The following is a 14,668-nucleotide window of genomic DNA, read 5'->3' as shown; positions in this document are numbered from 1 at the left end:
AATGCCTAGGTGTGAATCCAGCCTTAGGCAGGATTGCATATTGCAGGTGCATTTTGCGTTATTCAATACATGCTTTTCATCCATTGAAGTCTATGGAACCAAAAACCAGAAAAAAGTCCCTTTCCATAAAATGCATAGATGTGAACTACATCCATAGGAAATCATGTTAAACTGTAGTTACTGTAGTGTGTTTCTGGAAAACTGAAAATTAAAAAAAAAATAAAAAAAATGCATAGGTGTGAACCAAACCTTAGTAAGTCAACCCCATATGTGTTACTCAATATGAGACATATGTCAAAATATAGAACAAAAATGCACATTTGATTACCCTGCCTAATACATTGTATATTTCAATTGGCAATCCGTAAATCAAAGCAGCATCGTATGAAAACCTTACCATTATGGGCTGCGTACCCCCAGTTCTTCATACTTCTGCAGATTTATCTGCAATCACCCCTAAGACAAAGTTTATGAAGTTTTTAGCAAGGATCAGAATCTAGAATTGAGTCTCGGTCACTTGATCCTATTTGTTCAGCTGAATTCCTAACAGAAGAGGTCAGGGATGTAGTACTTGCTCCTTTTCGCAGTCAGCAGATCTTCACAGCATGCTGGTTAGCGGGAAGTGGCTGTCTAAGCTGTTAGTAATGTGCATTTAGTAATGTGCAGTGCTTCTATCTGTGCCTGCCCACACTGCATGTCAATATAGGGACTACAGATAAGAAGGCCATGAAAAAAAAAGTGCATAGTATAGTTAGAAGTGCCCTCCTTTCACTTTAGGTAGGAATATTTCTTTAAGTATATACCTTTTATTGCAATGTGTTAAACACTTTTTTTTTTTCATTGCATAACATTGCAATTACAATTTACAATTACGTCAAGCTACATTTATGTCAACATGGTTATTATGAGCACTTTGCATTTTGACTGTAAAATAGATCCTTGACATCAGTGTCACAGCACCAGATACGGTTACGGAATGTTCTTTTTTTTAAATCTTAAAATGCACAATGCTTTACTAGTACTGCAGAAAATCTGATAACCCTTGTCAGCTCTGTATATATCCCGAGGCCATATAAGTGTGTAAAATAGCAACATAAGACAGAGCGCACTAGATCGAGTAGATATAACACCTTCTAATGAATAAAAATGATACAAATCGCACTTACAATAAAATAGCTTGACTAGTGCATATCACCAGGTAAACTCCCAATGGAACACCATGTTGCACCGGCAGATACTGGCAATGCTCTTGGTAGATAGCCAGCAACAGAAAAGATGTGAGTAGGGGACCTCTGAAGTAGACGCTACAGAAATCACTGGGTGGAAATGTACAAAAACGTCCCCAAAGTATGTCAAAAGTGTACAAAACTTGTACCTGGATAGGTATGAGTACTTCCAATTCCAATTCTAATTCCAATACCAGCTGTGTAAAATAAGTGCTTTCCTTGCTGCACACTAGGGGGGGGGATTTACTAAAACTGGTGCACTCAGAATGGTGCAACTGTGCATGGTAGCCAATCAGCTTATAACTTCAGCTTGTTCAATTAACCTGTTGGCCCCAAGCGCATGTAAAGATGCCGGGTCTTGGCGCAGAGTGGCCGCATATTTGTGTCAATAGAGCTGTGCTGAGAGTGCACCCTGCATGCTACCGACACAGTGACCAGTGGCTAACAACTTTTCTGATCATGTGACCGCTGTGACACCCAATCATGGCGGTCACATGGCTTTAAACCCCAGCCTGCCTACCTACATTCTAAAGCCCTTAACCATTTGCCATTCGGGTCAATTCTGACACTTCGTTCCTACATGTAAAAATCGACTTTTTTTGCTAGAAAATTACTTAGAACCCCCAAACATTATATATTCTTTTTTAGCAGAGACCCTATAGAATAAAATGGTGGGTATTTAAATTTTTTATGTCACACCGTATTTGTGAAGCAGTTTTTCAAACGCAATTTTTTGGGGAAAAAAAAAACTCTTTCATGAATTAAAAAAAAAAACACTAAAATTAGCCCAATTTGTTTTTATTTAATGAAAGATGATGTTACGCCGAGTAAATAGATACCTAACATGTCACACTTTAAAATTGTAACTGCCCGTGGAATGGCAGAAAATTACGGTGCTTAAAATTCTCCATAGGCGCCACTTTAAACGCCTTTACAGGTTACCAGTTTAGAGTGGCACAGGAGGTCTGGTGCTAGAATTGTTGCTCTCGCTCTGACATTCGCAACAATACCTCACGTGTATGGTGCAGGAGTAACGTACACGTTCACATTTGCGTGTAAGCACGGTGGGCAATCCGCAAGTGACGACATAATGGTCACTCTCGGTTTTCGGCGTTACAGAAAGAGAGAGGAACGATGTCAGCTCTTCTCTCTTTGTTCAGGACAGCCACTGGCGGCATCGAACCCATGCTACGCTATAGGACAGTACAGCCTGGGAGAGGCGACCATGGGAGGGGGATGGGACCCCTTTCTGTCACCCGCAGAAGTTATCCGAATGGCTAATTTGCCACTCGGATCACTTCTGCATGAAAGAGAAGCCGGCTGAAAATATACAGATGGGAATGATGCCCTGTAGGTGTAGGCATCATTCCAGTATAGCCACTGAAACCGGAGGATGTCCAAGGGCCAGCGGGAGCCCACACCAAGGGGCTAAGCTTTGACAGTAAACCTGGGAGCTGACTGGTTTCTATGCACTAGATTTTGCACTCTCCAGTTTTAGTAAATAACCACCTATGGTTCTTTCTGCCGTCTCATACATCCTGTAATGACCTATAGACTGGTGGGAGAGACAACAGCATGCAGAGGGGGGAATAAGAACTTGACCAACTAGAAGTGTCAAATACCTTATTCAGACCGGTAGTACAAGTAAGTGGCAACGTTTTAATGCATGGGCCACCAGAAAGGTAAGTACATTTGCCTCTTCTATTACAAGTATCATATACAAGTGACCCAATGGTGGCAGGGTCATTTTAACCTGCTGGAATGTATCTAAAACTGAAATTAAATAACGACGTATTAGACTCAAATTTAGATGGAACGATCCTTCAAATGGACAGTAATTTCAGACACGTTGTAAAATAATACATTATGACACATACATAGTAGTAGTCTTCTGACCAAAATTCTTTGAGGAAAAAAGAAAAATCACGTGAATGTAGGATGCCTGAAAATCCGTAATCAAGAAACGTTGGGGATTTAATGAAAAGGAGTCACACTTTCAGACAAGAACATGTGACTTTCCCTGCACAAGTGAATTGTTTAAATTCAGCAGCTTATGCTGATAGAAATGAAGGGATATTTTCCATACCATTCAAGCATTAGAGCATACCATACCCTTAAAGCATGTATAAATATGGCAGTAAAGATATTCCCTATGTATGTTCATAATAGAATCATCAATGATGATGTGCAAATAGCGCAGAAACCTGCCCTTCTCACATTAGAACTAGTGCTTTGATACCCCAATGCTGTAGATGTGTTCAGATTAACACAGAGCTTGAAATAAAGGGGTTGATTTACTTAAGCAAATAGACGGTGCACTTTGCAAAGTTGCCCTCTGCAAGTACAGTTGCTCCAGAGCTTAGTAAATAAGGTAAGGCTTCACTTTGCGAAGAGTACCCAATCACGTGCAAGGAAAATAGAAAAAAAAAAAAAACAGCATTCTGCTCATTTACTAAGCTCTGGAGCAACTGCACTTGCAGAGTCAAACTTTACTTTGCATAGTGCACCGTCTTTTTGCCTTTAGTAAATCAACCCCAAAGTGTCAGGTATTGCCAACACTGCCCTTAATTTGCTCTTTAACCGCTTGAGATTTTACCCCCTTCCTGACCAGAGCACTTTTTGCGATTCGGCACTGTGTCGCTTTAACTGACAATTGCGCGGTCCTGTGATGTTGCACCTAAACAAAATTGACGTCCTTTTTCCCCACAAATAGAGCTTTCTTTTGGTGGTATTTGATCACCTCTACGGTTTTTATTTTTTGCGCTATAAACAAAAAAACAGTGACAATTTTGAAAAAAAACACATTATTTTTTACTTTTTGCTATAATAAATATCCCCCAAAAATATCTAAAAAAATGTAGTGTTCTACATATTTTTGGTAAAAAAAATCGCAATAAGCGTATATTGATTGGTTTGCACAAAACTTATAGCGTCTACAAAATAGGGGATAGTTTTATGCCATTTTTATTATTATTTTTTTTACTAGTAATGGCGGCGATCTGAGATTTTTATTAAGACTGCAACATTATGGCGGATACATCAAACAATTTTGACACATTTTTGGGACCATTGCCATTAATACAGCGATCAATGCTATAGAAAATGAATTGATTACTGTAAAAATGTCACTGGCAGTGAAGGGGTTAACACTAGGGGCGATCAAGGGGTTAAATGTGTTCCCTAGTGTGTGTTCTAACTGAAGGGGGGAATGGACAGTGCAGGCGAGATGACAGATCGCTGTTCATACTCTGAATGAACAGAAATCTGTCTGTTCTCCCCTCAGGGAACCGGAAACTGCGTATTTACACACACAGATCCCAGTTCTCCATGTGCCCCGAATGATCACGGGAGCATCGGGGCACGCGCCCCCTAGTAGCCATAGGGCAAAGCAACTTCGTCATTTTGCCCAGCCGTGCAATTCCGCTGCAGTACAGCTGCGGTGGATGGTCGGCAAGTGGTTAATTTTAGATACCTGCTAAGGGCTCTACATGTCTGGAGGGATTCTTCTACCCCTTAGACTTAGAGCATTTAACATTTGCAGTGCATGTGGGGGGCAGTGCAAGGGTAGTTTTTCTGTATTTCGTAGAGTTGGGCTTTACAATATTTACATATTTTTAGGCCCTCTTTCACACAGGCTGTTGAGGGGTGGTAGTAGCAGGCAGTTCAGCTGCACTTTTATGGACCCTCAGCCACCCAACTAAAGCCTATAATACAGCTGGAGGGGGCTGTTCACTTCCTAACGCTTAGTTCGCATTTGTGGTGAATTTGTGCAATTAAAATTTTCCATTCGACAAAAGGAAAAAAACCTTGCCTCCTTAGCTGCCAGGGCTGGTGCAAGGATTTTTGACACCCTATGCGAAACCTCATTTTTCCGTCCACCCTTGGGTCCACCCCTGACTCCACCCCCTTTGCCCCGCCCATGTATACCCCAACTTTTTAATGAAACACCCATCAAATGCAGCCCACCAGCGCCCATCAATGCAGCTTCACCAGCACCCATCAATGCATTTTCACCCGCACCCATCAAATGCAGCCTACCAGGGCCCATTAATGAATGTTTTCTTGCTTCCATTCATTCAGGAGTAGGGACACAGACACAGTCCTTTGCCGCCTCTGACACTATGTGCGAACTGAGTGGCAGCTGCCTCCTGATGCTGAGACATAGTTTCTTGCTGCAGAGAGAAGAGGAGTAGGAAGTAGGAACACCAGTGGCCTGGAGCCCTGGGTAGCAGTGCACCCTAGACGGCTACCTAGTTTGCCTAGTGGTAGCACTGGCCCTGGCTGTTGCTTAACCTCACTTTGAAAAACTATCCACCGCGGATTGCTTTTCAGAGAATAAGCAAGTGTAAACCTAGCCTAACAAAGCAATAAAAAAGCTTTAAAACTAACCATCCCTGGCCTCTGTAGCTGCTTGCACTTTGAAGCAATGAAAGGATATGTAAACGTTTGATTAAAAAAAAATGGCATACCTCCTCTGTGCAAGGGTTTTGCACAGAGTGTCCCCCATCCTGCTCTTCTGGGGTCCCTCAATGGCGCTCCTGACTCCTCCACTTCTGGAGTGCTCTGTTGGAGAAGCGCTCTCCTTTGGGGCACTCATGCAGGCACGCTCCAGTATCCTGCTGCTGCGTCCATTGACACAGACAGCAGGACTTGACTCCACCCCCAGCCCCCGCATCATTGGATTTGATTGACAACAGCGGGAGCCAATGGCTGCGCTGCTATCAATCTCTATCCGATCCGGACCCAAGACACCAGGTGGAGCAGGTGTGCTCGTCTTCGGCGCAGAAATGATCGGGCTCAGGTTAGTAAAAGGGAGGCTTTGGGGGGCTGGTGCATTACAAGAGGTTTTTCCATGAGGGTTTACAACCTCTTAAAATTTTTGAAAATAACAATGAATATTCTGTTTCAGCTGGTTTCTAAAAATCTTAGAGACATCTGTTGTACATTTATATTTGATGGCTAGGAGGTGGCCAAGAAGGTAAAGGGGAAATTATCCAATTAATGTAGCACCCTCTACCTGAAGGTAGGTGCTAGAGTAGGATTTTAAGTTCAGGGATATGTGCAAGTAAATTTAGGCAGACTTATGCTGCGTGCTGGGCCTGTCTGCTGTAATTCCGGGATGGGGAGTGTTCAGTGCAGTGGTGGGTGTGACCACCTGTACTTTGAGTCAGAGATGCCTCCCCTATCTTCAGAAAGATGTTTCTGGAATGGGGGTTGGACCTGAAGTCTGAGTGGCAGGCAGCTCATGTGAGTAGCGCTGACCAATTACCTCTCAGTATTGGCAGGGGGCAGGCCTCCCATATAAGCTGAGATCACATGCCACCAAGGAGGAGTTCTGACAGCAGGAAAAGATAGAATGGAGTGTTGAGTTGCTGTTTCGGGCATCCCCCACGGGGGGATGCGCCGAGCGCAGAGGAGGGATGAAGAAGTTACTGAGATGTACTTCATGGCAAGGACCTTCACCATGGAAATGGAGTCAAGCTGCTGTGACCGGGGAACACAGGACTTGTACTTTGGAGAAGGTCAGTGCTAATGGAGCAAGAGGAAAGTTACTGAAGATGGAGTCAAGCTGCTGTGACCGGGGAACACAGGACTTGTACTTTGAAGGCAATCAGTGCTACAGAAGTATAGGAGAAGATTGAAGAAAGTAGTGCAAAATGTTGTGAGCAGGCAACACAGCGTTTGCAGTCATGGACTAGCTGGTATCAGTGGTTGACCTATTATCATGTGTTAGGCCAATGGGAGGGGAGGTATCGTGTACCCCTGGCCTAGTAAGCACTTTGGTAGTAACATCCAAAAGTCTGGGGTGCTTCCAAATTCTTTGAACCATAGGGAGAGGAGCTGTGTGCCTCTGGCTTATTGATTTGTTCAAGTAGCACTACTAAAGAGACTTTAAAGTACACCTATCAAGCTAGGATTATTCAGAGTGATCCTTGTTCATAGTACTGGAAGTGAATCAGGGTTAATCTAACAGGGTTTGCAGTGGAAAATTTGTACAGGAGAAGTGATACTCTGCAGGAGTCAGTGCAGGGGAGGAGGAATATGCTGCAAATGTTAGAGATGGAACACTTCAAAGCAATATCTACTAGTGACTTTTCGACAAATGTGAATCAAGTGCTATGGGCATCCCATATTTTCCCACACCCTATCCAAGTTGTATCCCACAATAAACACGACAAAACTACACAAATGACTGCTCATTGTCTCTGAAGTGCTAGCTGAGGGTCTGGCAGGCAGGGTGATTTGGTGGATGTTAGTAACCAGTGGTAACCATAACGCTACATTAGTATGTGGGTACAGCGGCTAAGTCTTTCAAAAATAGGACACCATCCCCCAGCAATACCTATAATGTAGATAAAAATGACACACCTCCAATCATTCAAGCATGGGGTGTTGGACTAGGGAGATTAGGTGTCACTACCAATGAAATATAAAAATAAATACAACTTTATTTATACAATAAAACAAATAGATTTGTTAAAAAATTATCTATATGCAGAAAAGTATACAGTATAATTATGATGATACAATTTGTAGAGCTTGGTGGATCAATGTGTTTCACATGTATCCCGTGTTTCATCAGGACCCACTTGCCCTTGGTTTACATGGACGTGGAGCATATAAACATACAGCACAATGTAGCAACATTTGTTATCCATTTTTATACATGTATTATATCATATGAAGGAGGGGGGAGGCTGGAGAAGAAACAAGAAGAGTAAGCCCTTGTACACATGATCGGAGATTCCGACAACCAAATCCGTCGGATTTTGTCCGACGGATTTTGTCCGAAACTGTTGTATACCCACGGTCGGACGAAGTTGTCAGAAAATCCGATCGTTCACAACGTGATGACGTTATTTCGTTACGACGGGACTACGTTCAGGCTAGTAGCCAATAGCTTTGATGTAGGAATTTGATCTGAGCATGCGTGGCACTTTGTCCGATTGGAATTCTCTACACATGATCGGAGTATATCCGATCCGAGCATTTTGTCGGAAAATATTTCCGGCAAGTTGGAAAATTTGGTCTGACGGATATTCCGACGGAAACAGTCCGATGCATACCACACACAGTCGGAATATCCGACAAAACGCTCCGATCGGACACATTCCGACGGAATCTCCGACCATGTGTACAAGGGCTAAGAAAAAAAAAAAAAGGAACCATCCCTGTGTTTCTTGGAACCCTGGAGGGGAAAAGATGAAAACTTCCACCCATGGGGGTCATATAATGACACAGAGTCAGTCAATTATATGTCTCCTCAGGGTGGGAGTTTTTATATTTTTCCGTCCAGGATTCTGAGAAACATGGGGACGGTTCCTTCCCCCCCCCCCCCTTTCTCTTTGTTTCTTCTCCAGCCTCCACAAATGTTACATTGCCCTGTACTTTTTTTTGTAGATCATATTCTATGCTCCATGTCCATGTAAACCAAGGGCAAGTGGGTCCTGATTAGGGATGAGCGAATGGTTTGTCACAAACATAAGTTCAGATCAAACATTCGTTGTTCGGACGTTCGGCGAACAGCCCAACAAACAGGTCGTTTGACCATTTGTTTGACCCCCGAACAGACCGCAATGCATTGTGGTGCTGAACAGTGCATTGCTAGCCCTTATTGGCTAAAGCAGTGAAAGCTTTAGCCAATCAGGGCACAGAGCACTGTCAGAGTCATGATTGGACACTGTCATTATGACTTTATCCAATCATGGCTCATTCCAGCCCCACAGTATAAAAGTACTCTTTCAGTGGCAGCCATTTTTAGTGTGATTTCTGCATGGAGAGAGATAGAACAGGGCTGCTCAGTGCCATTAGTTAGTTGGTGTGCTATACTGTGCTATTTTGCTTCAATTGTCAGTATAGAATATTAGTTTACTGTCAGTCTAGGGATAATGTGAGTGTAGTGAGGAGGACCATCATTCAGCTTTGCATAGTGTACAGCGAGAGTAGGGACATCTCAGATAGTTTAACTGTAGTGTAGTAAGACCGTGTCATTCCTAAATACATTAGCGTAGGGACAGCTCAGATAGTGTCAGTGTAGTGTAGTGAGACTGTTTAAGTAATCTTGACATTAGTGTATAGCTAGAGTAGGGACAGTTCAGATAGCATCAGTGTAGTGACGGTTGAACACTGTCTATTTGATTGCGTTACTGCCAGTTTAATGCCATTTACTTCTGTGTGCATTACTGCCAGTTTAACACCATTTACTTCTTTGTGCATTACTGCCAGTTTAACGCCATATAGTTTTGTATGTGTATTACTGCCAGTTTAACGCTATATAGTTCTATGTGCGTTACTGCCAGTTTAACGTCATATAGTTTTGTGTGTGTTACTGCCAGTTTAACGCTATATAATTCTGTGTGCATTACTGCCAGTTTAACGCCATATAGTTTTGTGTGCGTTACTGCCAGTTCAACACCATATAGTTCTGTGTGTGTTATTGCCAGTTTAACACCATATAGTTTTGTGTGCGTTACTGCCAGTTTAACGCCATATAGTTCTGTGTGTGTTACTGCCAGTTTAACGCCATATAGTTTTGTATGTTACTGCAAGTTTGACACCATATAGTTCTGTGTGCTTTACTGCCAGTTTAACGCCATATAGTTTTGCGTTACTGCAAGTTTAACACTATTTACTTCTGTGTGCATTACTGCCATTTTAACGCCATATAGTTTTGTGTGCATTACTACCAGTTTAACGCCATATAGTTCCGTGTGCGTTACTGCAAGTGTAACGCCATATAGTTCTGTATGCCACTGTACGTTTAGCGCATTATATTGCAGTATATTATAGTGTATCCGTGGAGTGTGTCTGTGTAGTGGGAGTACTCAAATTAAAGTGCACCAAACACCACTTTACATTGATTGAAGTGCTTCTTTACATTTGCTTATAAGCACCACCCCCTCCCTCCCAATAATGTCTGGGCACTGTAAGGGGGCCAGCAACAAATGTCTCCACAGGCAAAGGTGGACGTGGTGGTCAGTCCTCAGGCAGGGCATCATTTCCCTTGTTTAGTGAGTTTGCCTGTGCTATCCAGTCACAGCATGCAGAGGCGGTGCATCCTCATCCTCTGTCCTCATCCTCTGTAATGCAAACAGAGACAAGTGTGCAGTCCCCTGCAGTTGCCAGAGTGGACAAACCTTCCTCCTTTTCCACATCTATTCCTGCCAAAGCCAAAGGAGTCAGCCGAGTTATTTGACCACAGCGTCAGCCACTTGCCCCTTAATGATGCCCAGCCATTACTGGATTCAGATGTTGGTTCTCAGGTTGAGGATGGCACGAACATGAGCCTAGAGAGAGGGGAGAACACTGGTAGACAAATTGGCATTCACGTTCCCCCAGTCGCAGTGTATTGCCAGGCTGTCTCCAGTGGTAATGATGATGATGGAGGAGATAGAGACGATGATGATGAGGTCACTGATGCGAATTGGGTACCAGATAGAGCAGAGGAGGAAACTGAAGGTAAGGGGTCACAACCCCAAGGAGGCCAACATCCAGAAAGAGTAGACAGCAGCCACCCTATTCCATCACATTCTGCAGCTGTTATCTCCAGTCCCACTCCCCAAAGCTCAGCTGTCTGGGCCTTTTTCACCACATTTGCAGCCAATCACACTGTTGCTATCTGCAAACTGTGTCTCAGGCACATCAAATGTGGCAAAAACACCAGCCATTTGGGTAACACATGCTTAACAAGGCATTTAACGTCCAACCACTCAGCCCATTTTCAAGAGCACTTAAAAGCCACACAAAAGGGGCACAAATCTGTCCCTCCTCCTCCTCTTTAACCAATTCTGTCCACCCCTACTATACCGAGTCATTAACTCTCAGCAGCCTCCACTGACAGGGATGATGGTAAAGCACAGGATGTCCCAGGTCCTAGCAGCATATCTGCACACCACCAGCTGTAGACTGTAGCCGACAAATTTCTCTGCCCCATCTGCTGTAGTGGACCAAAAAAATACAGTCCCTGCCTCCCACATGCCTAACATCTAAATGCAAGCTTGTCAAAGCTGTTGGCTCTCCAACTTCTGCCTTTCCGCCTGGTGGATTCTGCCCCTTCCATGAATTCGCACAATGTGCTGTACCACAATGGCAAGTTCCCAGTCATTACTACTTTTCACGTAAAGGCCATTCCATCTCTCTACCATAACGTGGAAGGGAATGTTCTGGCATCGTTGGGCAAGACAGTCAGCCGTAAAATCCACCTTACTGCTGACACGTGGTCCAGCAAGCATGGGGTGGGACGATATGTTTCATTCACAGCACACTGGGTAACAATGCATGCTACTCGAAAAGATGCAGGACAGGGCTCGGTACTGCTGCTTGTTGTGCCCCAACGTCTCCATACAACTGGTGGTGATGATGCCAGACCTGTAAGCTCTACCCCCTCCTTCTCCTCCTCTGCCGCCACCTCCATGCCCTCCTCTGCAGAATTGTCCTATGAACATTAGGTGCCCCCTAAGCATTCAAAGAGCTATTCACAGAGTCAGGCTAAAGGGTGCCATGCAGTGCTTCAGTTGGTGTGTTTAGGGGACAGAAACCACACTGGAGCAGAGATTCTTGCAGCTTTGCAGGGACAGACCCATAGGTGGTTCACACCATGCCGCCTGAAGGCAGGAATGGTGGTGTGCCATAATGGCTCAAACCTCCTGTCCGCCCTTAGACAGGCAAAGTTGACAGATGTGCCATGCTTGGCACATGTCCTCAATTTGGTGATACAGCATTTCCTAAATATGTACTCAGGGTTGCAAGATGTGCTAAAGCTGGCCAGAAGAGTCTGTAGCCATGTGTGGCCACAATGTAAACAGGAAGAGCCGTTGATTGGCTTTTCCTCACTCGCATCTGACAGACGCGAGTAGAGGAGAGCCGATCGGCTGCTCTCCTGACGGGGGGGTCTGTGCTAATTGGATGCCCGCTCCGGACCACCAGGACCACCAGGGATTGGTACCACCCTGGACCACCAGGTATGCCACTAGATCACCAGGGAAATGCCAATCAGTGCCCAGGTAGCTGTCTATCAGTGCCCAGGCAGCTGCCAATCATTGCTCATCCTCAAAGCCCGCCAGTGCCATCAGTGACGCCTATCAATTCCATCTATCAGTGCCACATATCAGTGCCCAGCAGTGTCGCATATCAGTGCCCAGCAGTTCTGCCTATCAGTGCCCAGTGTCGCCTATCAGTGCCCATCAGTGCCCACCAGTGCCACCCATGAGTGCCCATCAGTGTCACCTATCAGTGCCCATCAGTGCTGCATATCAGTGCTGCATATCAGTGCCGCCTACCAGTGCCCATCAGTGCCGCCTATCAGTGCCCATTGTCAGTGCCCATCAGTGCCACCTCAATGGTGCCACCTAATCGGTACCGCCTTATCAGTGCCTGTCAGTGCCACCTTATCATTGCCCATCAGTGAAGGAGAAAACTTATTTACAAAATGTTATAACAGAAACAAAAGAAAACGTTTTTTCCTTCAAAAATGTAGGTCTTGTTTAGCAAAAAATAAAAAACGCAGAGGTGATCAAATACCACCAAAAGAAAGCTCTATTTGTGGAAACAAAATGATAAAAATTCTGTTTGGGTACAGTGTAGCATGACTGCACAATTGTCATTTAAACAGCGACAGCTCTGAAAGTTGATGATTTAAACATTCTAGCAAGTTGGAGATTTGAGGACGGGCAGGTCTCTTAACAGCTGGAGTTGGCCCAGTGAAATGTTTTTTTTTCTGATAGACTGAAGTTGCCCAATGTAGAAAGAACTACCCCGTGCAAATTTTTTCATTCTGTTTTGCTACTTTTCATACCCTTGTAAAATGTAATAAATTCATCTTTAATAACCTCTTATTTTTGAATGTAGAAAATATATAATGAAATTAGTGTAGCAAACAATCATGCTACAATACAACAATAAGTTAAGTTTCTTATATTGTATATACAGAACCATTTTTGCCAAAAGTAAATAGAGCTACTTGGTAGCAAGAAGTCCATAGTATGGTTTTTGCTTCCTGGGTATAAGGTCTAGGCAGTTTACTGCAAACACTGCAAAAACTGATGGCGGCATAGACTTGTTATTTCACAGAAAAAATGTAAAAATATAAGAAAACATCTGGAAGTGGATAACTCCGTGAACAGAGAAGCTATTGCTTTCAGTATTGCACACGGTTAGTCTTCTAGTGAAACTGACGTAGTTAGATTATCTTCATGTGGCAGCAGCTCCCGAATCCCGATAACATTGCAGTAGAGGTAGATTTAAGGTTTATGATTCTTATGTTTGCATGAGGATTTGACCAATCTGTTTTCAATAGGCTGGAGAGGTCTGTGGTTCTCTAGTATAAATTCTTCATCCTCATTCTCTGATGAGCGTTTTAAGCCTCGGAAGTGCTGAAGCTGTGAATGGAGATTAGAGAAAGATTATAGAAATAGTAACTCTCATTTAAAATGTTTCCATACTTTCCATTTATTGGTGTTAATGCTAAGATTCCTAAGGACTGGGAAGCTGGTCGATGCCACGGAGGGATAGTGGTTTTAATGCCTTACAATGACAAGGAATCAATATTTCCATGTATGCCAAAACAATCTGCTACAAAAGAAATAAATAAAACTAGACACCTGTAATTACTAAGGAAAACTCATGCCACGTACACACCATCAGACTATCTGGCGGACTTGGTCCACCGGACCAGAGTCCGCTGGACAATCCGCCCCGTGTGTGGGCTCCGGCGGACTTTTTTGTCTCAAAAGTCCGGCAGACTTAGAAAGTAGTTTTGACTCAAAAATTGTCCGCCGGACGTCTGTGCGCTAGTCCGCCGGACTTTTGAAATGAACGGACTTTCCCACACATGGAGAAAAGTCTGTTCATTTTGAACGTGGCTTCAGGTAGACGGGACTAGTGAAGGAGGTCAATGCCACCACCTCCATGGGCGAGATTGACACGTTGCTGGCCCCGTCACCTGGTATAGACTTAAAGGGGAAGCCCTACGCCAAAATAACGGCGTGGGGGTCCCCCCCAAAGTCCATATCAGACCCTTATCCGAGCATGCAGCTTGGTCGGTCAGGAAAGGGGGTGGGGACGAGCGAGCGCCCCCCCTCCTGAGCCATACCAGGCCACGTGCCCTCAACATGGGGGGGTGCTTTGGGGAAGGGGGGCCGTGCAGCCCCCCACCCCAAAGCACCTTGTCCCCATGTTGATGAGGACAAGGGCCACTTCCCGACAACCCTGGCCGTTGGTTGTCGGAGTCTGCGGGTGGGGGGCTCATCGGAATCCGGGAGCCCCCTTATTAAATACTGGCCCCCCCACCCTATGTGAATGAGTATTGGGCCCCTACCCATTCACCTGGTGAAAAAAAATGTAAATATAACACAACACAAGGTTTCAAAATAATTTATTGCACAGCTCCGGGGGTCTTCTTCCGTCTTGGGGGGTCTTCCCGTCGGACCCCTCCGCTGTCTTCT

At 44.3% G+C, this 14,668-nt stretch overlaps 2 protein-coding genes across 9 annotated transcripts in view; both read right to left on the bottom strand.

Annotated features, from left to right (window-relative positions):
• The window catches only part of LOC143997379 (carbonic anhydrase 13-like), a 71,897-nt gene extending 71,198 nt beyond the window's left edge, over positions 1-699 (bottom strand). The window contains exon 1 of one of the 4 annotated variants that reach the window (XM_077492965.1): positions 398-699. In XM_077492965.1, the coding sequence (XP_077349091.1) occupies positions 398-428 (31 nt within the window). In that variant the 5' untranslated portion in view covers positions 429-699. The remainder of the gene's footprint in view (positions 1-397) is intronic. The other 3 variants (XM_077492964.1, XM_077492962.1, XM_077492963.1) reach the window with 3 other exon arrangements.
• A 6,958-nt stretch (positions 700-7,657) lies between these two features.
• LOC143997381 (carbonic anhydrase 13-like) overlaps positions 7,658-14,668 on the bottom strand; it is a 107,598-nt gene continuing 100,587 nt past the window's right edge. For all 5 annotated transcript variants that reach the window (XM_077492970.1, XM_077492968.1, XM_077492969.1 and 2 more), the window contains exon 7: positions 7,658-13,603. In XM_077492970.1, coding sequence (XP_077349096.1) covers positions 13,466-13,603 — 138 coding nt within the window. In that variant the 3' untranslated portion in view covers positions 7,658-13,465. The remainder of the gene's footprint in view (positions 13,604-14,668) is intronic.

Source organism: Lithobates pipiens, unplaced genomic scaffold (genome assembly GCF_037356315.1).
Source record: "Lithobates pipiens isolate NorthernLeopardFrog02 unplaced genomic scaffold, aLitPip1_a1.2 Scaffold_19, whole genome shotgun sequence".
Classification (NCBI taxonomy): Eukaryota; Metazoa; Chordata; class Amphibia; order Anura; family Ranidae; genus Lithobates; species Lithobates pipiens.
This window is presented reverse-complemented; position numbering and strand designations above follow the sequence as displayed.